Raw genomic sequence first — 25,996 nt, forward strand, 5'->3', positions numbered from 1 at the left:
ATATTTTATTTTGTAATGAAGTAAATATAAGTTATACATACATGCCCCAGGGTCCTTACTCATCTCTACCACAACTGTAGACTGATCTGTAAACTCTACTTGTGAGTTAATATCCCCATTGTGTAGTCGACAACAATACACACCTGCATCTGACATACTGTAAAAGATAAACAATATCATTTTATGTTGTACACAAGTATAAATGTATGTATGTATGTGTAGTCGACAACAATACACACCAGCATCTGACATATTGTAAAGGATAAACAATATCATTTTATGTTGTACACAAGTATAAATGTATGTATGTATGTGTAGTCGACAACAATACACACCTGCATCTGACGTACTGTAAAGGATTAACAATATCATTTTATGTTGTACACAAGTATAAATGTATGTATGTATGTGTAGTCGACAACAATACACACCTACATCTGATGTACTGTAAAGGATTAACAATATCATTTTATGTTGTACACAAGTATAAATGTATGTATGCATGTGTAGTTGACAACAATACACACCTGCATCTGACATACTGTAAAGGATAAACAATATCATTTTATGTTGTACACAAGTATAAATGTATGTATGTATGTGTAGTCGACAACAATACACACCTGCATCTGACGTACTGTAAAGGATTAACAATATCATTTTATGTTGTACACAAGTATAAATGTATGTATGTATGTGTAGTCGACAACAATACACACCTGCATCCGACATACTGTAAAGGATTAACAATATCATTTTACGTTGGTGGCATGCATAACTTTATGTTGTACACAAGTATAAATGTATGTATGTATGTGTAGTCGACAACAATACACACCAGCATCTGATGTACTGTAAAGGATTAACAATATCATTTTGTGTTGGTGGCATGCATAACTTTATATTTTAAACAAGTATAAATGTATATTGTATACATGTCTTCCCATGTGGTGTACACATGTATAACTATTTGTTGTTATGTTGTACAAATGAATTACTATAAACTGTTATGTTGACACATGAATAACTAAATTTGGGCACATGTATATGTTGTTCACATCTATAACTTTATTTATCTTTGCAATACTACTGACTGTGCAGGATCCTCATGGATATTTTAGGTCATTAAACTATTAAACATCCCCTAGTATTAGCACAGTTTATATACTACATATTGTACTGTGTACACATGTATGCCTATATGTTGCAAATATGTATAACTGCTTAGAGTTTTATATGAACATGAATTGTTTGACTATTTAACAAATGTAAACTGTACAGTAGGGTAATTTGTGATTAAATGTGCCCAATAGTATGGTCACTAGTGAATATTTTTCTATATTTGAATTCTTCAAATATTAATCTATAACTTTGTTTATCATACCTGACATTTCTAATTCTGAGTATGCTGCTTTTTTCTTTATCTAAGATATCCCAGTCTTTTTGATTCTCTTTGAACCACTGGTAACGAGGATAAGGGAAACCTATAGCTTTGACTTCTAGTTCTAAAACTTCTCCTTTATTTACAGTTTTTCTTTCAGCTGGTTGATTAATAATTACAATTGGCTCTGAAATTGAACGTAATTAATGCAATGCAAATGTACTGTCAATTCATATTTGTGGAACACTAATTTCTGAGGGTTAAGATAAACAATGAATTTGATTGATTAACAAAACAATGAAATCAAATATCCACTAAAATAAAAGTTTTCTTCAATCCAGGAAAATTGGAACTCACCGAAATAAATGAGTCTACAGTAATATTAGTAAATATAATATCTCTTATTATTCTTACATAGATTGCCCTAATTTATGATATAAATATATGGTAATTATATTTTTAAGTGACCTAAACAACTGCTTTTGTGGAACTATCCTCATCTGCTACTAGTTAATCAGCAAAAAATGTAAGGAGTCAAATATCAACATATAAGGGTCTAAAATGGAAAAATAACCATAAAAGATAGAAAAGTATTATAACAGGAACTGTAAACTGTTAATTAAAAAGATATTATTATTTTTTTTTAAATGGACAGAATGCCAGATTATTATGATTTATTGGATTTTGAGGAAAATCCCCATGCAATTATATGTATATTTAAAAAGATATCACACAATGTGAGTTCTTAGTATTGCGATTTTTACCTAGCCACTATGTTATTCACATTAACAAAAAAAAATCACAGTAATTTAGAATTTAATACAATATAATTAGTCTTAACTTACCATATTTCTTTATATCCATAAGAATACTTTCCAATTTTAACTTATCTAGACAGTCAACCAGCTCAGCAGCAGTCATTCCCATGGATCCAAGTTCCCATAACATCTTATTACTAGGACTACCATTATAAACTTGGCTTCCAAACTTTCTCTCTACATCTGCACTACTGTTTGAAGAAAATAGGGCTACTCAAATAATTCAATTTCAGACATTGTAAATACCTATGACTATATGTGTATGGTGTAGATTAATGGTTGTCATAGAAGTTTTGTATATTTTTTCTGATTTTTTATATGTTTTGTACACTCATTCCAATGTATCATAATTGTGATAATTTTCATGTTTTGTATTCTTATAATGATAAGTTTGATGTTTGGATGTTAATTATATAATTTTGATAGATTTTTATATTTATTTGTAACTTTACATGGCTTTCATTGTTGAAGATCAATATTATTATTTTTTTCTATTATAGTTAGGACATATCTTTCCATGTATTTATTTTACAAAAAAAAAACAGAAAACTTTGCATTTGAGTAAAGTTTTGCCTATTGTTGAAGATGATTTTTTTTACACATCAATCACTGTTTGTTATACATGTTATAAGGTAGATCTATCTTTTGGATTGAAAATCTCTTCATAATGATTGTATTTTTAAAAAAAAATTAAACAAGAAACTACAGCTTATCAAATCCTATTGCAACATGTATGTGAACTGTTAATCTAAAGATCATTTTATGATATTCAGCAATAATTTAATTTGGGATGTAACACGTCTTCTGATTGGCTGACGTTATTCTGATATCAGCCCATAGACATACATGTAAATCAGTCATGTGACCGTGATGTCATCAATGTTTTTTCATGGTTTTCTATAGTTTAAAATGGAATTTAGAATTAAATTATAAGAAATGACTGTAATATTTTTTCTGTCTATTCGAAATAGCATAAAAAATGTGGTGCACACTGTTAAATAACCAGCTACGCATGTTATTCAGTATTCACCAAATTTATTATGTTATTTCTTCATAGACAGAAAAAATATTAGTCATTCCTTAAATAAACAAATTTCACAAATCTATGAGTTGTTTCAAATGAACCGAGTGTGAAAAATCCAAGATGATAGGAGCCATTTGCCTTTATTTACCTACAATGTATATATTCCACAGGACCATCACATTGACTATATATATATACAATTTTTACCTAAATCTATAATTTGGATTATCAGCTGCCTTATCTAACAATGCTCTCCAGTTACATGTTTCTGGGTTAGAATCTAGATCATCACGTAATTTGAGCATAAATCTACTTGATAAATCACCAATATTGGTATCTGGGTCGACATGTAGTCGTCTACAATGCTCACGATTCATCATAAATCAAGCATAACTGAAAAATAGAGCATAATTTTAGTACAGTATAACTTTTTCTCATTGTTTCTATATTGAAATTATATATAAGATTAATTGAATGATTGGTGTTTAACACCACCTTCAACATTTAGGTTCATTTGTGTTGGTCAATCTTTATTCATGGAGAAAGCCTGTAGAGAACCCCCAACCTTTAGATAGAGAACTAACATTCCTAGTCAGCTAATATAAGAGTTGACACACCTGTCATGATGGGATTGGAACTCACAACCTTGTACATGTATAGACTAAAGATATGAGAGAGGTAAATTTTACAGAAAAAAAAATGTTATACTGCAATGATCTTGATTACCTTTAGTTTGTATGGTTTTTTTCTTCAACAATTTCTTTACAATTTTGTTAAATTGTAATAAAACTGTTGAAAAATAAATCAGGAATGTGTCCATCATGTCAATGGGACACAGATGATGCCCCTGATTATATTTATAAAGTTATAAAGGGACACAGATGATGCCCCTGATTATATTTATAAAGTTATAAAGGGACACAGATGATGCCCCTAATTATATTTATAAAGTTATAAAGGGACATAGATGATGCCCCTGATTATATTTATAAAGTTATAAAGGGACACAGATGATGCTCCTGATTATATTTATTATATTTGTAAAGTTTATATAAAGGGACATAACTGCAGAGGTAAACGGACAGAAAGTCACAGGACAAACAATCATGTAATGTCACAAATTTGATGAGGAAAAAAAGTCACAGGACAAAACAAAATTTTGACAATTGTTTAAATATGTTTAAATATTTTCTATTTATAACATTATATTTATTTTTAAGTTAAGGAAATTGAACAAAAACCATGATTAACAATGATTAATGAAACTGTATAAAATTTTAATCATGCAAAGGAACTGTCTATCTGCAAAATGACATTTTGTTTTCATTACCTGATTACAATTATTTGATCATTTTTTTATATTTATCATGTATATTGAATACATTTTTATTACAAAGTTGCTTCATATATAAAAAATAAAATAAAAAAAATAAGTGTTTTCTTGTTCAAAGGAAAATAATCTCAAAACTGAATTGTGACTTTTTGTCCTGCGACTTTTGTCCTGTGACTTTCTGTACTGCATTCAACTGAAGAATGGTACATGTAAAAGTGACGCTACTTGATTTGAGTTTTGTAGCACTATAATAAGCATTATGTAATGTATGTATAAGTTTCAAAATATTTGGTTGAGACTAACTTAAGTAAGAGAATGGAAACAAAAAATTAGGCATTTTTTAAATTTATAAAGGAAAATACCTCTATAGCTAGAAGGAACAGTAAAAGTGACACCATCAAAATTCAAACTTGATCTGTATTAGTTTCATTACATTAAGTTGTTGAAACTAAAGTTGGTTCATTACAATAAGCTGTTGAAACTCAAGTTGTTTCATTACATTGAGTTGTTGAAACTAAAGTTGTTTCATTACATTAAGTTGTTGAAACTCAATTTTGTTTCATTGAATTAAGTTGTTGAAACTAAAAGTGTTTTTTTTACCATCAATGCATTTGAATTGGGACATATAGTTGGAACCCCCTATTTGTCCTGGGTTGGGAACCCCCCCCCCCCCCCCCCCCCCTTTTTTTTTAAAATGGCTGGATCCGTCCCTGGATGTACATGATGTAGTTATAATAAAAAGAAAGACCCATGTTTAAATATTTCAGGACGATTTATATTCACATTTTTTTTTACTCACAAAAGTTATTAAGGAAAACTGTGAAATTCTTACCGCAAATGGTACTGGACCAGTATACTGAGACTTGCATACATATTACAAGGCACAAACATTTAGAATTAAATTGTTTTTTACTTGAGTAAATTAAAGCGGCATAAAATTAAGTACATATATATTTCATTAAACTATGTAAAAGGGTTTTCAAGGAAAAGTGATAATTTTTTTGAGAATTCTGAGTACTGACATGACTGACATACTGTGATCGAGTAATGGATTCTAAAATACATGCTTTCCCATCTGATGAGTTAAGGCTTTTCAACTGATTTTAATAGTTTGTTCTTATTTTGTACTGTTACATCACTGTCCCAGGTTAGGGGAAGGGTTGGGATCTCTCTTACATTTTTAACCCTGACACATTATAATAATGTATATATGTGCTTGTCCCAAGTCAGGAGCCTGTAATTGAGTGGTGGTCCTTTTTTATTTAATTTGTTACACATTGGTTGATGTTAAAGTCATAAGAAACCTCAAATTAAAGAAAATAATGCATATGTTTTATTTAAACCTCAATGGATAATTTTCATTATAAAACTTATGTACATATATATACTTTTTTCTAAAGAAAATTCTTTATTTTATTCATATTTAGAAGAAGTTTACTTTATTTTAATTGCTTCCTTCCAGACAGCTTTTCCCAGACATATTTCATTGTATTTTCTGTATGTAAAGTGACCTCAATCATGTGTCAGTGTGACCCATCTCGTAAAAATCCGGTGATCGCAATACGCATGGATCTCCTTAAAATAAACTATTATCTGAATTTACATGTTAAACACGTGCTCAATTTCCATGCTTTTGTGTTGATTTTTTGTCGATTGTTGACGAACAGGTGACAATCGTTAAACTTCAATGGAAAAAAAAATTGACGATTATACGAAATTTACATGGAAAAAATGAAAAATTCATGCACAGAAGACTAAGTTTAGGATGTTTGTATGCATTGGTTCAAGAATTGGAAGAACATTATTTTTCACCGGTCACTCGTTTCTTATGACTTTAATTGTTTTTAAATATGAATTAGGCCCTTAATTTTCTAGTTTGAATTGATTTATTTGTCAATTCAGGGCCTTTTATAGCTGACCATGTAGAGTAGGAACTTTGCTCATTGATGAAGGCGTTATAGCAACCTGTAGCTGTAAATTTTTTGGGTCATTCAATTGTGGAGAGTTGTCTCATACACCTTCTTCTTCTTCTTCCAAATACGGGAGTAGACTCCTTGGTAGGAGTGTAAAACTTCCCGGAACTCGTGTGCTATGTACATATGGACTTAATTTAAAAATAATATGACAAAGAATAATCGTTATCAATAACATATATACATTATGTACAGTGGCTATAAAGTTTAATAAGTTGCTGTGAATCCTTCAAATGTTAGAGTGGATATGCCACTTTTGAAGGATTCCAGGGTGTCAGACATACCTATTGCTTCAGGTAGTGAGTTCCAGTCCGAAATAGTGCAAGGATAAAATGAAAATTTATAGAAATCTTTATTTGTTGATATTTGCCTAAATTTATGTTTCCCCCTAGTGCGTCTATCAGATATTGTTACAAATGTAAGTTGTCCTTAGGAACTTCAACTAACCCCCAATTTATTTTATACAACATAGTTAATCTAGCCTTTTTCCTTCTTAGTTCTAAATTTTCCCATTCCAATGATTTTATTAAATATGAAATTGCTCCAGGCGATCTGTCTTTATAATCATTGAAGACAAACCTGGCTGCCTTACGCTGTACCTGCTCAACCTGAGTAATGTGTTGTTTTTTGTACGGATCCCAGACAGACTATTTTTCTGCCTTTACTGGATATCAAAAACGTTTCCCTAATATTTTTTTACGCCATAACAGAAAATATATGACGCAAGTGGGGATAGCGATAAGGTGAATAATAACACATCATCTTTTCAGTTTTGCCAACTTCGGTCCTGAAGCCTGAGTGATGGTGTCAGGAGCATTTCTAATATAAATGATACTTTTGTGTAAACTTGAACATCTTTATTAATTGATAAAGTAGTATTTGACAAACGAAACAATCTTAATCGAACACATCGTCACATGTACAAAATAAATCAAAATATTCTATTTGAACCCATTGTAAAAAATTCCCCGGTAATTTTTTCTTGGAAAACCTTTTTTCTTACACTATATAAGGTGACAGTCGTTGTTTTCTCTATAAATGAATAAAGTTGTAATCTTCATTTACATATCAAGAGAAAAAATCTGTAACTTCGGTGGCTTTATGCTATTAACAGCTTGCTTTTGCTTGTGCATTTTGTTGGACAAAAATCATGTTATTGTTTTCCCGGAAGTAGTGTAAATATCAAAAAGGAAACCCGGAAGTCCAAAATCAAAGTAGAAACGCCAATCAAATTTAAAGATAATCAAAGTACTCTACAATTTGAGTATACTGTTTACCGATAATAAGTAAAATCGCAAAAATACTGCACCAATAGAGGAAAATCTATTCGGAAAGTCCATAATCACATGGCAAAATCAAATAACAAAACACATCAAAAACGAATGGACAAGAACTGTCATATTCCTGATATGGTATAGGCATTTTCAAATGTTTCCAGGAATGGAAGCCTAGGATAGTTAGGGCAGGCACTTGTCTCAAAAAAAATATTCCTATATGATTCCTATATACCTTAATATATATTATATTGTTATATTAAGGTTTAAAGGGGGGAAAAAAATTGAGACAAGTGCCTGTGGATAGTTAATATCCGTCGAATTTGAAATAAGGAAATATACCAAAGTTAAATATTCATCAAATTTATTCAAACCAAGGATTTGTAGTTAGAACTATACAAATCCTTGTTCAAACAAAGAAATCCTGTCCGAGATAGTAAGGGAAAACTACTATGTATCTATCAGTGGTTGCCAATGATGAGTTTGGATATCTTTTTTTTAAATATCTTTTGCCTTTCTACTCTTACCTAGTGATTGATATACATTTCGATTCTGTATCAACGCTTCGCTTGTTCAAGATTTGTACATATATTAGTCTGATCCATGTTCTTATTTTTGCAACTATATTATCTTTGGTATTCGAACATAATTCTACCGAAATTCATTAGTTCTGCCATTTATTTTTTTTTTAAATAACATCCCTGTAGATTCCTGAAAATCTTACTTTTTCTAGTCTAATTCCAATTGACTCAATGGAATATTAAGCTACCCTATGTCTACTTGTACATTAAATTCACAAAGTCAGTAAATAAAAGTAATACTTATGCAGAATTTGTAAGGTTTCTATAATTTTTTTTATATTCTGATATGTAGAAAAATAATGTATGTAAAAAGAGAATGTAAATAAACTTGAAATGATGAATGTTATTGTTGTCACCAGTGTAACCATTCTCATGTAGCAGTTACAAATCCTGATATGTTGATGTGAGGACACATTTCTAGACATATATGAGATGGTCAATGACTTTTATAGCTGATTATATGTGGTAAAAGTTTTAATCATAGCTGAAGACCGCATGGTACGGGACACCGAACGGGACTCTTCAAAACGGTGGTTTTGTACTTGAAATTCAATTTTGTACGGACAAAAGTGAGATTGTTCAATAAAAATGAGTTCAGTTTAACAAAATTTTTGTATCACAGACTTGACTTTTGTTACCTAATTTGAAAATTGGGTGACACAAGTCTATTTTGTATGCAAATTAGTTTAGTTTGGATTCTGTGAACTAATTTGCATACAAAATCGACTTTTGTGAGACAAAATTGACCTTTGTGAGACAAAATCGACTTTTGTGAGACACAATTGACTTTTTGGAGACAAAATCGACTTTTGTGAGACAAAATTGAAATCTTGTGAGACGAAATTAACAAAATTGAATTTTGTCTCACAAAATTGATTTTTGTCTCACAAAAGTCAATTTTGCCGTCACAAAATTGACTTATAAATGTGAGACAAAATTGATTTTTGTGGGACAAAATTGACAAAATTTAATTTTGTCTCACTAAATTAAATCTTTTCTCACTTAATTAAATCTTGTCTCACACAATTGTCTTTTGTGTTTTAATTTCCATATCAGGTAACAAAAGTCAATTTTGTATGCAAATAAGTTTATATTTGCATACCTTTTTTGACAAAATTGAATTCTCATGAAAAAGTCTGTATCAAATAGTTTTGTAAGACAAACATGATTTTGTTATGACAGAATTGAATTTTGTACAAAACCACAAGAGTCCCATTCGGCGCCCCGTACATGGTGACCTATAGTTGTTATTCCTGTGTTAGTAGGCCTCTTGTGGAGAATTGTCTCATTGGCAATCATACCAAATCTCCTATTTTTTTTTTTATATACATGATAAATCCTTTCAAAAATAGTGAAGAGTACATCAATACTTCATCAAATGGTAATATTTAGAGGATGTATTGTCATCTGAAAAGAGTGATGAAGCGTTAAAATTGCCCCACCTTTTTTTTTAACACGAGACAAGGATTCAAGAGCAAGTATCTTCAAGTCATGATTTGAACAAACTACATTTCATTACAAATAAAGAGATTTATTGTGAAATTTCATTTGCATAAATGTTCGTTCTTGGTATTTTACATCCAACTCTGATACACCGGTCTAATAAGTTCATCGATTGCCAACAGTTTTGAAATTAGTTATCACAGGTACCAGGCATATAATTTGATACACAAAACGCGCGTTTCGTCTACCGTCAGAAGACTCATTAGTGACGCTCAGATAAAAAAAAGTTACAAAGCCAAACAAGTATAAAATGTTGGAGCATTGAGGGCCCAAAATTCCCCCAAAATGTGCAAAATACGACCAAGGGAATATATGCCTTGGATAAGAACATCTTTATTATAATTCATTCTTTTGCAAACAATATAATTGATACCCTCGGGGACGAAACGTTCACCAACAGTGGCATCGACCCAGTCGTGGAAATAGTTATCTAAGGTACCAGGCTTATAATTTTATGTGCCAAACGCGCGTTTTGTCTACCCATAAGACTCATCTGTTAAGCTCAGATCTAAATAGTTCGAAAGCTATAATTTGAATGCACTAAATCATTCAGGAGATAAATGCATTGTATTTTAAGCTCCGACGTTATCAAAAGGTGATTTGGTGGTTGCAAATCAAGTTTTCCGGCGACTTGTTAGTGGAACATCCAGTAAACAGGTATGTGCGACCATCAGATCACCAATCATGCTTTTCCCTATATTTTTTTGGTTACCCCTATAGGAGGGAACTGTTTACATGCCTACATCAACATAATTTACGACCATGCGGTTTAAAACTTATAATCGAAAGTATAAGCCACTCTAGACTATAATAAATGGTTTCATATGAAAATTAAAGTGTTTTTTTAACTTAAAGGATGGAGACTACTCAATGAGATTATTCAGTGAGACGGGTTTACACCAGACCACTTTTCTTGTTTCCTAATCCCAATCATTCAATGAATCATTTTTAGATTTCTTGTGTATGTCTTTCCTTTTGTAGCATAATAATTCATAATAATACATAACAATTCTTTTGATAAAATATGGTTACATGTAAAAAGATTATTATAATAGTAAAATACATGGGGTTGCATGTGAGGAATTACGGTCATAAAATGCAACGAACTAAACACATATACATATGGTCGGCACTTAAAGTTAACCTGTTTACAGGTCGTAGGGATTTTAAGTTTGATTGTATGCATAGTTTTGGCAAGTTTATCCAACAAAAAAATAGGTAAAATACGTAAAAAATCATTATTTCACAAAATAAGAAAACTGAAGCAACCAACAATCTAGAAATTAAAAAAAAGAAAACTAAAAAAATATCGAGAAAAATACAAATTTGTTTTTCTTTCCATCAATTTAATGATGCGTAAACAACAAATATAATTAAAGACAACTCTAATCTTAAACAACACTTTGAAGTTTCTTCTTCTTCTGTGACTCATATATATGTACAATATGTATTGACGATAGTTTCTGAATTAGAGACTGTATTTATTTACCACAACATCCGATTAAAGTATTTTAAATGGTCATCATTTCCCGCTGATTGTTCCTAACTTTGTTTCCGCCCATCTGTAAACGTTAAAATGTAAAATTTCTACTTTGACTTTGTCCGTTGTGTAAACAAGAATGAAACAGAACTGAAAATTAGTTCAAAGTTCAAAGTAGGGGATCAACAACCAATGGAACGGAAAACTGACGATGACTTGGAACATTCTAGAGAACAAATGGGTCAGAATACTGCCGAACGGATGACACAGGCCAAACACATGGGAAGTGACTATAATGATGAAACGACACGAGATGTTCCTGGCTATACAGATCTTGCGAGAACAAGGTGGTCTGAACAGGACAATGTTGGATATGACACACTACAAGATCAAAATAATGGATATACAGAATTAAGGAAACCCATTTCCACAAAAGATCAATATGATACACTCGGGGAATGCTATGCATACGACTACAGTACTGTTTCAGATTCATCAACAAACACTAAAGCTATAAATGCAGATAGGAAAGACGACGTCGACTGTTCTACAGATCGCGAGAACATATCAGAAACATCTGGGCACAAATATATAGATATCGGTAAAAATATTCCGAAACACTATAATGAACAGCTGCACATTTCTACTGGAAACAAGCATAGCTTAGATGCTTCAGAATCTGGAATCAGAAAACAAAAATCCGTAGAAAGTATCAACGAACCCGATTACTCTTATGTAAGAGGATTTAAAGATCGTCAGAATGAAACCAAGCATGTTCAAGGTGTGGTTCAAAATTTAAACAGAGATTTCGATCCTCCAAGTCAAGATAATGATATTCACCAGGATATGCAGAGGGAAGATTTTGTTGGTGAAATGGCAAATAAAAGCAACATCACACCGGCTGTAATGCCAAGGGCTCGGCTTATTGGTGTAGCTATTGTCGTCCTTGCAGTGTTTGTTGCTTGTTTAGTCTTAGTTATATCTATACAGAAAGCACCGCAAAACAACTGTAACTCTTCAGATAAAGGTTCGTATAAATACTTATATGGCGTGTAAAAAATAAAAACAACACTATTTTAAAAAAACGTGTTTCATATTGATAAATGTTAGTAGTTTATTTTATATGAATTGCATATTCTCCTGCCGAAAACTTATATTCACCGCGCAAAACGTCGCATTCTTTTATTAGGTAAATAATTTTGGTAAAAAAAAGTTTGATGTACAATTGGTTTTGGTAAATAATTGCCATTAAATACATTTCTCTCGGAACATGGAATAAAACATTGAGAGAAAGCATACTAAAATGATACCAATGTCAAATAATATACAATTACTGTCTTTTTTTTCAGTAAATGTGTGGTTAAATTGACTTTTGAAAAACTGATATTCTGTGAGGTCTATAAAACCACATATCTACCTCATCAAAAGACAGCTATTCACCGCGCTGATCGTCACGCGCTTTTATACGATTATAACGTTATGGTAAAATGTTTGATATACAATTAATTTTGGTAAATATTTCACATCAAATACTTTGTTTTCTTTTGGAAAATGGAATAAAACGATAACTGGTCGACTTTTGTTTCGGTATATATGTGATTTGATTGACTTTGTAAAAACTGATGTTCACTTCGACCGCAGGTCTAGGGGAATATCAGTTTTTCAAAAGTCAATACATCCTCACCTCACCTAAAATTAACCTCCCTGAAAGAAAATTATTATATAGTATTCCATATTGATGACACTTTTGTGAGTTTTATAAATGAATTTGATTTAAATAAATAAGCATATTCACCTGCAGAAAGGTAAATTCACCGCGCCAAACGTCGTATGCTATCATTTTACGTGTATGATTATGTTAAAATCTTTTAATGTACATTGGTAAATAGTTCGTGTACCCAAAAATCTCACTACATCTCCCACATTCCTTAACTTGCAACTTGTTTCATTTGCAGTTTGAAATATCTAAACATTTTTTTTATAAGTTATCTACTCTTTCACCACTATTATTTTCTTTCATTTATTCAGGCTTTCACCCACCGTCGTTAACATTAACAGGTGAGCAGTATAGTTTTATCATATATATTGTGTTTCGATAACATGTGGAAATCATCTACAGATTCAGAGCATTTATACATAAAATGTCGAAAACATCTACAGATTCAAAGCATTTATACATAAAATGTCCAAAACATCTACAGATTCAGAGCATTTATACATAAAATGTCGAAAACATCTACAGATTCAGAGCATTTATACATAAAATGTCGAAAACATCTACAGATTCAGAGCATTTATACATAAAATGTCCAAAACATCTACAGATTCAGAGCATTTATACATAAAATGTCCAAAACATCTACAGATTCAGAGCATTTATACATAAAATGTCGAAAACATCTACAGATTCAGAGCATTTATACATAAAATGTCCAAAACATCTACAGATTCAAAGCATTTATACATAAAATGTCCAAAACATCTACAGATTCAGAGCATTTATACATAAAATGTCGAAAACATCTACAGATTCAGAGCATTTATACATAAAATGTCGAAAACATCTACAGATTCAGAGCATTTATACATAAAATGTCCAAAACATCTACAGAGTCAGAGCATTTATACATAAAATGTCCAAAACATCTACAGATTCAGAGCATTTATACATAAAATGTCCAAAACATCTACAGATTCAGAGCATTTATACATAAAATGTCCAAAACATCTACAGATTCAGAGCATTTATACATAAAATGTATGGCTATTTCAATGTTAGATTTACATAAAACATCTACAATATATCTATTATAATGTCTAACAATCAGGAATTCATGTTGATTAAAACTTTCCCCTGTGTTGTATGTAATTCTCTTTCTGTAATCTTTGAATAACTTAGGCCTTTGAGATCTAACCTCTTGTTGTAGATAATTAACCTGTTATAATATCTTACAACCAACCGCACATGTACCCTTAGACCTCTGAGATCTTCCCTCTATTAGACAATTGATCTGTTATAATCTCTGACTACTAACAACACATGTTTCCTTAGACCTCTGAGATCTTCCCTCTAATAGACAATTTACCTGTTATAATCTCTGACAACTAACAACACATGTTTCTACAATACATCTATTATAATGTTTCTACAATATATCTATCATAATGCCTAACAATCAGGAATTCATGTTGATTAAGACTTTTCCTTGTGTTGGATGTAATTCTCTTTCTATAATCTTTGAAAACTTAGGCCTTTGAAATCTAACCTCTTGTTGTAGATAATTTACCTGTTATAATATCTTACAACCAATCACACATGTTCCCTTAGACCTCTGAGATCTTCCTTGTAATAGAAAATTTACCTGTTATAATCTCTGACAACTAACAAAACATGTTCCCTTAGACCTCTGAGATCTTCTCTTTGGTAGACAATTTACCTGTTATAATCTCTGACAACCAACAGTACATGGTCCCTTAGACCTCTGAGATCTTCCCTTTGGCAGACAATTTACCTGCTATAATCTCTGACAACCAACAGTACATGTTCCCTTAGGCCTCTGAGATCTTCCATTTGGTAGACAATTTACCTGTTATAATATCTGACAACCAACAGTACATGTTCCCTTAGACCTCTGATATCTTCCCTTTGGTAGACACTTTACCTGCTATAATCTCTGAAAACCAACAGTACATGTTCCCTTAGACCTCTGAGATCTTCCCTTTGGCAGACAATTTACCTGCTATAATCTCTGACAACCAACAGTACATGTTCCCTTATGCCTCTGAGATCTTCCCTTTGGTAGACAATTTTCCTGTTATAATATCTGACAACCAACAGTACATGTTCCCTTAGACCTCTGAGATCTTCCCTTTGGTAGACAATTTACCTGCTATAATCTCTGTCAACCAACAGTACATGTTCCCTTAGGTCTCTGAGATCTTCCCTTTTGTAGACAATTTACCTGTTATAATCTCTGACAACCAACAGTACATGTTCCCTTAGACCTCTGAGATCTTCCCTCTGGCAGGCAATTTACCTGCTATAATCTCTGACAACCAACAGTACATGTTCCCTTAGGCCTCTGAGATCTTCCCTTTGGTAGACAATTTACCTGTTATAATATCTGACAACCAACAGTACATGTTCCCTTAGACCTCTGAGATCTTCCCTTTGGTAGACACTTATCCTGTTATAATCTCTGACAACCAACAGTACATGTTCCCTGAGACCTCTGAGATCTTCCCTTTGGCAGACAATTTACCTGCTATAATCTCTAACAACCAACAGTACATGTTCCCTTAGGTCTCTGAGATCTTCCCTTGTGTAGACAATTTACCTGTTATAATCTCTGACAACTAACAGTGCATGTTCCCTTAGACCTCTGAGATCTTCCCTCTAGTAGACAATTCACCATTATTTATTTTCTTTTATTTATTCAGGCTTTCACCCACAGCCGTTAACATTAACAGGTGAGCAGTAGTTTTATACATATATTGTATTTCGATAATATGTGGAAAACATCTACAGATTCCGAGCATTTATACATAAAATGTCGAAAACATTTACAGATTCGGAGCATTTATACATAAAATGTCCAAAACATCTACAGATTCAGAGAAATTATACATAAAATGGTTCTATTGACACAATGTTAGTTTGCAAAATGTTTTCAATAAACGTTTCAAATTATTGCGAACAAGCGCTGGTGAGTTTCAGAAGAAAGATAGATTTAAAAACAATTAGAAAACTTGGAGCAAGGTCCACTAAATGCTTCACTGAACATTAAGGTAGATCAAAACGCACCCAAACCAATAACGGAAAGCCCGGAAGGGTTTTTTCTTGCTTGCCTACATTTAAAAAAAATAGATATTCCTCGAATGCTTACAAAATAAATTGAATATGTGTTGTTTTGGTAAAATGGTTTTGTTTTAGAACAAAAGTTTGAAGTAGGAAAATTTATAGTTTAAAGGTTAAAAAAATGTTGCCTTTACAAAATAAAAGTGTCAATTTAAGAGGAACAATTGTGTATGGACTATACCACAGATTTGCGAACCAATTAAAAATGTTTGATTTTCCTGAATGTCAAAGCAAATGCCTCTTATTTACAGGGGATTGCTATCACACTACCAGCACCCAGTATTTTGGAACACTTAATTATACAGTAAGCGGTAGGGCTTGTCAGAATTGGAATAAAGACGCTCCTCATGTAAGAATATTTAGACCTGATAGAGACGAGGACAAGACCACAAACTATTGTAGGGACATCAGTCATTACAAACATGGTACACCCTGGTGTTATACAGAGGACCCTGATTTCCGCTGGGAATTTTGTCCCGTATTCAAATGTTCGTATTCAAATGCTTATTGATACATTTTGTTACGCTATACGAGTGTTTCATCTACATACAAGTCACCACGGGGGCTTGAATAACAAAACCATAAAACGAAATAAGACATGAAGTTTGAGAGCATTGCATGTAAAAATTCTGGCAAATAGAGCCAACCATGATCAAAGCTATATATTTAAGCCTTTTAAAAAAAACAGGTTTCGGATACTTCAATTTCTAAAGATAAGAAATTTACGGTAAATGATCAAGTCAATGGGTTGGTAATATGTCAACAATTTATGCTGTGTTGAGTTCTATATTAGTATTATCTTAAATTCATCTTTATGGACACTAGGGAAAATCTACATTTTGTTCTTAAAAATCCCTGTTTCCAATCAGACAATGGATATATAAAATATAAGTCATGGTTACAACCTTTTGATGATATTATCTGACATATTCTACACTGACTAAAGACACGCTTACACAGGCTTTTACTAACATTTAGTCTGTTAAAGAACTAAGACATCATAAGATAGCAGATCAAAAAATCTGCAAGGAAAATGATTTTTTAGACGCCATCAATATAGATCATACAAAATAATGTGCGAAATGTTTTTCTTTAACTCAATAAAGAATTTCTTTTCACAAAAAAACTTATGTGTTTTTTGCAGGTAATGCCTGTACGATGCCGCCAAAGGCCGAACCTGGAACAACAGTAAGTTATAATATAACATTTGGAGTTGTAGCTGCCACATACACATGCCAATCTTTTAAGCCAGGAGTTTCATTTCCTCATTGTCCGATATCTACATGTAGCAATGGTAACAAATGGCTGAAGTTCAACACATCTTGTTCTGGTACGTACAAATGGTAATACAAAATGTTATAACGAAAAAACCGAAATCCAACGTAAATCAAAAAAGGTGAAGTCCAAAAATAAAGGCAACAGAAGTATACCGCTGTTCGAAATTCATAAATCGAATGAGAAAAAAACAAATCTGGGTAACATACTAAAACTGAGGGAAACATAAAAGCAGACAAATCCAAACGTTGAACTCTACCTATTCGATTATGTTTCTTTGATTTATTCGAACTTCTAAAATGCATATTCTTATGAGATAAAAAAAAAACCAAAACAACAGTGATTAACATATCTTAAATCTGTGACATAAAAATCAAACAGATCTAGAATAAAACACAGTAAAGTACTTTTACACGTGCTTGTTTAAACAGGTGAACGGTTTAGATTGCTAAAATAAGAAGGTTCAATCCACCATATTTTACATAAGAAAATATTTGTACAAAGTCAGGAATATGACCGTGGATACATATTCGTTTGTTGTCCTTGAGCTTTTAATTTTGCCATTTGTTAATGGCTTACCTTTAAAAAAGGCACGAAAGTCTGAGTTCCGTATTATTGTTACTTTTGGCGCATTTATATTTACAGTTGCTCGACTAAATAAATCGAATGTGTGAAAAACAACTGTTATATTCCTGACTTCGTTCTGACGTTTTCCGAACGAAAGGGAGGCGGAATACATCAAAACATCATAAGTCGAAGGAAAAGTTACAACAGCATTGCAAAAAACAAAACAACCCGACATAAACACGTAAACACAAGCTATGATAGTTGTACAAATTTAAGGAATACGCATATATATATATTCGTGAAATATGAGACGTAATTGCACAAACTTATATCTAGTCAAACGAAAAAAAAATAAACGTCTAGCAGACCGGCTAGGGTTAGGATGAAACGCGACTGAAATACAATGGTTTATGTCCACCATAACGAATTGGTAAACATATGATTGTGATGCATCCGTGGATCAACACACGAGATACTAGTACATTTATACGTGGTCTGAAATCTTTTGATAAACCTAAGAAAAGTATTGTCAGATGTCAGATTTTTAAATGCGAACGAATTTATTTACTATCGTGATTTTGAATTAAATAAACTCATCATAGATACCAGAACTAAATTTTATATATACGCCAGACGCGCGTTTCGTCTACACAAGACTCATCAGTGACGCTCGAATAAAGAAAGTTTTAAAAAAGCCAAATAAAGTACGAAGTTGAAGAGCATTGATATCCCAAATTCTTAAAAGTGTTTCCAAATACAGCTAAGGTAATCTATGCCTGATGTAGAAAAGCCTTAGTATTTCAAAAAAAATCTAAATTTTGTAAACAGTTAATTTATTAATATAACAATATCAATGATAATTTATGTCGGCACAACAAGTGCTGACTACTGGGCTTGTGATACCCTAGGGGAAATAAATCTCCACCAGCAGTGGCATCAACCCAGTGGTTATAAATAAACTCATCATAGATACTAGGACTAAATTTTATATATACGCCAGACGCGCGTTTCGTCTACACAAGACTCACCAGTGACGCTCGAATAAAAAAAGTTTTAAAAAAGCCAAATAAAGTACGAAGTTGAAGAGCATTGAGATCCAAAATTCCTTAAAGTGTTGCCAAATACAGCTAAGGTAATCTATGCCTGAGGTAGTAAAGCCTTAGTATTTAAAAAAAATCAAAATTTTGTAAACAGTTAATTTATAAATATAACAATATCAATGATAATTTATGTCGGCACAAAAAGTGCTGACTACTGGGCTTGTGATACCCACGGGGAAATAAATCTCAACCAGCAGTGGCATCAACCCAGTGGTTATAAATAAACTCATCAAAGATACTAGGACTAAATTTTGTATATACGCCAGACGCGCGTTTCGTCTACACAAGACTCATCAGTGACGCTCGAATAAAAAAAGTTTTAAAAAAGCCAAATAAAGTACGAAGTTGAAGAGCATTGAGATTAAATATTCCTTAAAGTGTTGCCAAATACAGCTAAGGTAATCTATGCCTGATGTAGTAAAGCCTTAGTATTTATAAAAAATCAAAATTTTGTAAACATTTGATTTATAAATATAACAATATCAATGATAATTCATGTCGGCACAAAAAGTGCTGACTACTGGGCTTGTGATACCCTCGGGGAAATAAATCTCCACCAGCAGTGGCATCAACCCAGTGTTTATAAATAAACTCATCATAGATACTAGGACTAAATTTTATATATACGCCAGACGCGCGTTTCGTCTACAAAAAACTCATCAGTGACGCTCGAATAATTTTTTTTTTTAAAAGCCAAATAAAGTACGAAGTTAGAGAGCATTGAGATTCAAAATTCCTAAAAGTGTTGCCAAATACAGCTAAGGTAATCTATGCCTGAGGTAGAAAATCTTAGTATTTCAAAAAAATCAAAATGTTTTAAACAGTTAATTTATAGATATAACAATATCAATGATAATTCATGTCAGCAATGTATACATAGTAGAAGACTTATTTTCTCAACGCGGGATATACGTATTTTGAGCATCGTTAAACTAAATGAAAAAGTCTTTACACTTTGTTTGCGGCTGAGTCCTGTTCTGGATTTACCTTTACCTGGAAGGTTAAATTTGAACATTTAAAAGGCACAGAGTCGTAAAAACGCTGCAACGTTAGGAAAAAAATAATTAAAAAGGACACACACAGAAGAGTCATATCACGTACTTTCCACTTTGCCTGAATTATTGTTGCCATAGTTAAATATTTACATTTTGTCATGTTTAAGCGGAAGACAAAACTTTAGGTTAAAAAGTCACTATACATCTCTGTCGTTGATTTTAGTTGAAGATCGGTATCTTAATAGCACTGAATACAACGGGAAAGTGTCCTGTACAGTTAGTGGAACACCATGTAAGATTTGGAATATTCAACGTTCTCTTTTACCTATCAACTCCGATGATCATGTTACAAATTACTGCAGGGATCCAGACGGAAAAGGACAGCCATGGTGTTACGTAGATTATCACAAAACTGCTTCTAAAATATGGGAATTTTGTTATGTTCCAAGGAGATGAAGAAGAATATTACAAGAACATCAATATTCTTAAAAGTCTGTCATGCGCAAAAAGATGTGTTTACTAACTTAATCGGGTTTTGTTACCAGTTATTAAATTTTGTGGAATTAAAATTTCAAAAATAAATTTTTGTGATTAAAATGTTTTCAATAGTGTAAATGTAACCGTTAATATATATGTGAAATAAAGGCAACAGTAGTATACCGCTATTCAAAACTCATCAATCGATAGAAAAAATCAAATCCTGGTAACAAACTGAAACTGAGGGAAACGTATTAAATACAAGAGGATAACAACGGCACAACATTTAAATGTAACACACACGGACACGAAATAAGCATTAGACAAATAGTTATCAAAGGTACCAGGATTATGATTTAGTACGCCAGACGCGCGTTTCGTCTACATAAGACTCATCAGTGACGCTCATATCAAAATATTTACAAAGCCAAACAAGTACAAAGTTGAAGAGCATTAAGGATCCAAAATTCCAAAAAGTTGTGCCAATTCAAAACAAAGTAACAATGAATTAAAAGCAATGCAAACTGATTTTGATTTTGGTTAATAATGTCTCGCATAACCTTTAAGAATACCCAGGTGAATGTTCTTTATCCTTGTTTCTTTGGAGTTGTTTGGTGGATGAAATAGTTGAGTCAATTACGTGGCCTCTTCTATCATTGTCTCAATTAAGCAATTGAATAATCTTGCCATTAATATGTCTGTTTTTCGTGTGGACCCGTGGAAAAGTCATCTTCTCAAAATGACCTAGACGGACGGTGAAACTTAGTTGTCAATTTCTGTTGGTTTTTTTTTTCTTTCTCAATTGCAATCACAACACATCTTATTTACAATTTATTTATATTGAACTGTATGACTGAAAGCAGTTCAATGTCATCTATGGCGACCAATCTGTCATACATTTGTGATCAGTTTGGTCTGTTGTAAGTCTGAATCTTATTTTCAACCGGGATGTCTTGTTCACTGATGTTTTTTTTTAGATTCACATCCCTGCGTTAAAACGAAACCAATAGAGCTGAGTTTTTATGGCACTTAATGGTATTATTGCCAATTGAGGTTTGAAGATAAGGATTATAATTTAGTTTGACGAATATCTTGGTTTCAGACGATTAATGAACAACCTGAACTAGCTCTAAAAAAAGAACGAATTTATTATGACAGTATATGTTAGGTACCAACAAATTCCAATACCACAACAACAACAAAAAAACACCAATCTAGATGTCAATATCTCCAACTGATTACCGTGTTTTAAGGTCGCGTTGGACTCTTTTACTTGTCCTGAATTTAAATTAATTGTGCGAAAACTCGTATTCAAGCCATGAGATATGCACAGACTTTAGCACATAAACACTGTCTTGCTATGCCTTCTCCACATGACTAATAATTAAAAATAAATTATTTATGGTTGTCAAAGACTGCGTAAACAAAGAATATACGACCAACACTGACGTTGCAGTTTATCAAAAGATTCCAAGAAACAAAATTGAAGGTATGAACTATATAACAAATGCATCCAAAATATAATGCAACGTTAGTGCTAATATATATTCAGTTATAATTAGATTAGTAATGCATGCATATTTCTTTGTTTTTTGACATCCCGTTTGCCATAGGATAAGAACTGTGTATAATAGAAAAATTAAAAACGAATACAACTCCAAGTAATAATCCAGATTCATATGTCAATGCATAAAAGGAAAAATCATTTGTAACTGTTTGTACGTGTTTATTTACAACTAAAATAAAACAAAAAGTGCCTTCAACTAAATGTGCAAGTATTCACACTGTTTAACGACTATAACCCAAAAAATTAGCTAATTTAATATTTCTAATAATGAGGTTTTAATTTTTAAATATATATTATTCATTAATTTATTTCATATTAAATGCAAAACAAACCAATGACCTGGTTTTTTTTTTGTTAACTGTCAGCTGACTGGGGTTGACCTACTGATTTTTTTTCATAAAGAAAGCAACTTGTTATGCATTTGAAAAGTATATGAAACACTAATCGTTTTTCTCATCAAAGATGATCTATATTTTGTAACGTGGATTACTTGATGTGATACCCCCGATTTTCTAATTTTTTAAGGTTTAAGATAATCAAACGAGCGATCTTTATTGGCTTCTGCTACTGGTAATGTATCAATGGATTGAACAAAAATACAATTTATAACACCTAAACCCCCCTCTGAAATCCCCAAACCGCCAAAATCCGCCGGGATAAGAAAATCTAAGTATTTTATACTTTTGCAAACAGTAAATTTATAAAAATGACCATATATTGATATAAGTGAATTTAAATGTGCGCATTGTTATGCGTTTACTTTTCTACATTGGCTAGATTTATAGGGGGAGGGTTGAGATCTCATAAACATGTTTAACCCCGCCGCTTTTTTGCGCCTGTCCCAAGTCAGGAGTCTCTGGCCTTTGTTAGTCTTGTATTATTTTAATTTTAGTTTCTTGTGTACAATTTGGAAATTAGTATGGCGTTCATTATCACTGAACTAGTATATATTTGTTATGGGGCCAGCTAAAGGACGCCTCCGGGTGCGGGAATTTCTCGCTACATTGAAGACCTATTGGTGACCTTCTGCTGTTGTTTTTTCTGTGGTCGGGTTGTTGTCTCTTTGACACATTCCCTATTTCCAGTCTCAATTTTATTATAAGTGCTGACTACTGAGCTTGTGATACCCTCGCGGACGAAACGTCCACCAGTAGAGGCATCGACACAGTGGTGTAAATAGTTATCAAAGGTATCAGGCTTATAATTTGACACGCCAGACGCGCGTTTCGTCTTCATAACACTCAGCAGTGACGCTCAGGTTAAAATAGTTAGAAAGCCATACAAGTATTACGTTGAAGAGCAATGAAGATTAAAAATTTCCAAAAGGTGTGCCAAAAACGACAAAGGTAATCTATGACTGCGATAAGAAAATCTTTAGTATTTCGAATATGATATATGTCTGGATCAAAGAAGACGTTACTGAATTAAAAAAAAAAGTTTGATTCATTTGTCCTTTTGAATCCTTTATCTTTTTACTATATTGTTGTTTTTTTTTTACTGCAATCTGTCATAGCGCATTTGAACAAGTGAATGGATAAAAGCACTCGTAGTTGGTTACCTTGAATGCTTTTGTCATAAAATTAGACGAAAACTATTATATTTTAAACTGAAGTGCAATTGTGAAAATACTTAATCTGTTTCCGGAGAATTTTATCTGTGCATAAATAACATGTAAGCTATATTTATCACTGCAAATTTGTTCCTCATTCTGGTCGATAATCCAGTTTAAAATGGACGCCAATGAACAGGATGTTATTAAGGAAATGTTACCACGTATTGTTGAGGATTTTGATCCCCTTTATATTTTGCCGTGCTTATACAAGCTTTTGCCAACACAAGTTTGCTCAAAACTTAGAACATTGCGTAATAGACAAGAAAAAGTGTATTATTTTATAGAAAATGCTCTTAACTATCTGACTTTAGATGATGTTTACAAGGTTTTCTCGTATCAAGATGCGTACACATTTCTCATTGACGAAATACAAAGAAAAATTCAAAGAAGCAAGAAAGATGAGGTTCACTATGCCATTAAAATTAAACTTTTCACAAAAGATCGACGACAACTAGTGGAATTTAGACATCGGCTTAAAATATATTCTTTGACAGGGAACCAAATATCATTTAACAGAGAAGTAAACGATGTTGTAAGAAAATGGACAGACAAATCGTACAGCGAAAAATTAATGGGAAAAGAGCGAGTTAAGCTTGCAGATAGATATTTCTTTGTAAGGGATGCACAGTGCGAAAATATGAGATTGAAATATGAGCGAAATCTTCTTTGTACAGATGTTCTCTCCGAAATTAAAAAGGTGAATCCATTCACATCAAATCCAGTTCTGGTATCAATGATGTACTTAGCACGAAAAGGTTCTGCCATGATAATGTCAGATCCAGCTCTTCGAGAAAAAGTATATAAGAAATATATAGAAACAGCAGAACATTATGTTGACCATTTACCGGCTTGTCGTGAAACCGGACTTGTATTTTATATCAAGTATAACTTTTTGTGCTTAGAGTATGAGCAAACACGTGACAGTAGGTTAAAACCGATTTTGTTTGCTACTGCAGAAAAAGCTATTGATCATTTTTGTAGGGAGTATCAAAAAGTTGCATCAGATTTCCATAATATATTTTTTATCAAACTTGTTCATCTTCATTTAGGAATAGGTGTTTTGGGGAATAATATAGACGGTGCTTCAATAACTAGTAGAGACATTGAGAGTGCTGAAGAATTGTTATCCAAGCTAAATGATGTAGAACTTTCTGACCGTTGGAAATTGGGTCTCTATATTGCGAAATCAAAAATTTTCTTGATAAATAAAGACTTTCAAAATTCTCTAAAGTTTGCTTACAAGGCATTCAAACATGCTTTACAGGGGAGCTTTAAACGAGAAATTATGGTGACAGCAGAAACAATACACACATTAAGTTACAAAAAGTATTGGATAATTAATAATTTTGACGAAGTTAATGGTTATCATGATATTAATAGTGGATACTTTGTTTATGTTTTAGTTTGTGAAAACATTAACATCATGACATATTTTGTCTTTGTGATGTTAATGATCTTTTTCTTTATTTTCTGCGATTATTAGTTCTTTGTGAAGAAGGCATATTATATGGATCTGTGGAGAAAATTATTTTATTAGTTTTTTTTGTGTACAATTTCAAAAAATAAAACACCCGTTTAAGAGGTAAATTTGTGCTTGCAGTTTTCAGATAAAATATAGTTCAATAAGCTATCTGTATTGGATAACGTGTATGATCTTTTTGTTTTAACAACTCGTCAACATTTGCAATTTTCAAATATTCCAACCTCGAGAACCATTAAATAGACATTAATTCAATGTAATTGTTAAAATTTGCATCTAATTTTTTTATTATTAAAACCGTTAATGTAATAACATGTATGAATACTGTTGATTGATTCACAACACCTCTAAAATAAATATAATTCATAAACACCATGTTTTGGCATTATATGTTATGATATGTACCTCAAAATGTGTACTTAGAACGGTAGTTCCATTCGTTTGATGTATTTGAGCTTTTGATTTTGCCATTTGATTAGGTACTTGCCGTTTTGAATTTTCCTCGGAGTTCAATATTTTTGCTTATTTGTGCAAGTAGAACCTTGCCCAAGGGTTTGACACCTTTTACTCTTTTATTTTTAAATATAAATCGCAACAATCATGGAGTCGTTAAATCACGTACAATCATCAAATCGTTCTCAACAACACCGCTTTCAACCGCATATCAAAATGAATATTTAACCGATTTAAAAACAGGT

General features: G+C 32.1%; 3 protein-coding genes across 5 annotated transcripts in view; 2 read left to right on the top strand and 1 right to left on the bottom strand.

Moving 5' to 3' along the window:
- LOC134714841 (mucosa-associated lymphoid tissue lymphoma translocation protein 1-like) overlaps nucleotides 1-7,699 on the bottom strand; it is a 30,835-nt gene extending 23,136 nt beyond the window's left edge. The window contains exons 1-5 of the mRNA XM_063576473.1: nucleotides 7,533-7,699; nucleotides 3,431-3,616; nucleotides 2,227-2,390; nucleotides 1,385-1,568; nucleotides 42-157 (exon numbers count right to left, since the gene is read on the bottom strand). Coding sequence (XP_063432543.1) covers nucleotides 42-157; nucleotides 1,385-1,568; nucleotides 2,227-2,390; nucleotides 3,431-3,603 — 637 coding nt within the window. The 5' untranslated portion in view covers nucleotides 3,604-3,616; nucleotides 7,533-7,699. The remainder of the gene's footprint in view (nucleotides 1-41; nucleotides 158-1,384; nucleotides 1,569-2,226; nucleotides 2,391-3,430; nucleotides 3,617-7,532) is intronic.
- Nucleotides 7,700-11,424: 3,725 nt separating this feature from the next.
- Nucleotides 11,425-20,762, top strand: LOC134714842 (uncharacterized). Of its 3 annotated transcripts, none has more exons than XM_063576476.1 (6): nucleotides 11,425-12,394; nucleotides 13,396-13,425; nucleotides 15,808-15,837; nucleotides 16,477-16,713; nucleotides 17,370-17,413; nucleotides 20,386-20,762. In XM_063576476.1, the coding sequence occupies exons 1-6, from the start codon at nucleotides 11,560-11,562 to the stop codon at nucleotides 20,560-20,562; spliced, it is 1,353 nt and encodes a 450-aa protein (XP_063432546.1). In that variant the 5' UTR covers nucleotides 11,425-11,559; the 3' UTR covers nucleotides 20,563-20,762. The 3 variants fall into 3 exon arrangements, with proteins under 3 accessions (XP_063432546.1, XP_063432544.1, XP_063432545.1); XM_063576474.1 differs by having other exon boundaries at nucleotides 11,426-12,394; nucleotides 17,370-17,555; nucleotides 20,386-20,754; XM_063576475.1 differs by lacking the exon at nucleotides 13,396-13,425 and having other exon boundaries at nucleotides 11,426-12,394; nucleotides 17,370-17,555; nucleotides 20,386-20,756.
- Nucleotides 20,763-23,890: 3,128 nt separating this feature from the next.
- On the top strand, nucleotides 23,891-25,590 carry LOC134713796 (uncharacterized). The gene has a single exon (XM_063575078.1). The coding sequence runs from the start codon at nucleotides 23,937-23,939 to the stop codon at nucleotides 25,299-25,301; it is 1,365 nt and encodes a 454-aa protein (XP_063431148.1). The 5' UTR covers nucleotides 23,891-23,936; the 3' UTR covers nucleotides 25,302-25,590.
- The last annotated feature ends 406 nt before the right edge of the window (nucleotides 25,591-25,996 follow it).

The sequence above is a fragment of the Mytilus trossulus genome, chromosome 4 (genome assembly GCF_036588685.1).
Source record: "Mytilus trossulus isolate FHL-02 chromosome 4, PNRI_Mtr1.1.1.hap1, whole genome shotgun sequence".
In the NCBI taxonomy this organism is placed as follows: domain Eukaryota; kingdom Metazoa; phylum Mollusca; class Bivalvia; order Mytilida; family Mytilidae; genus Mytilus; species Mytilus trossulus.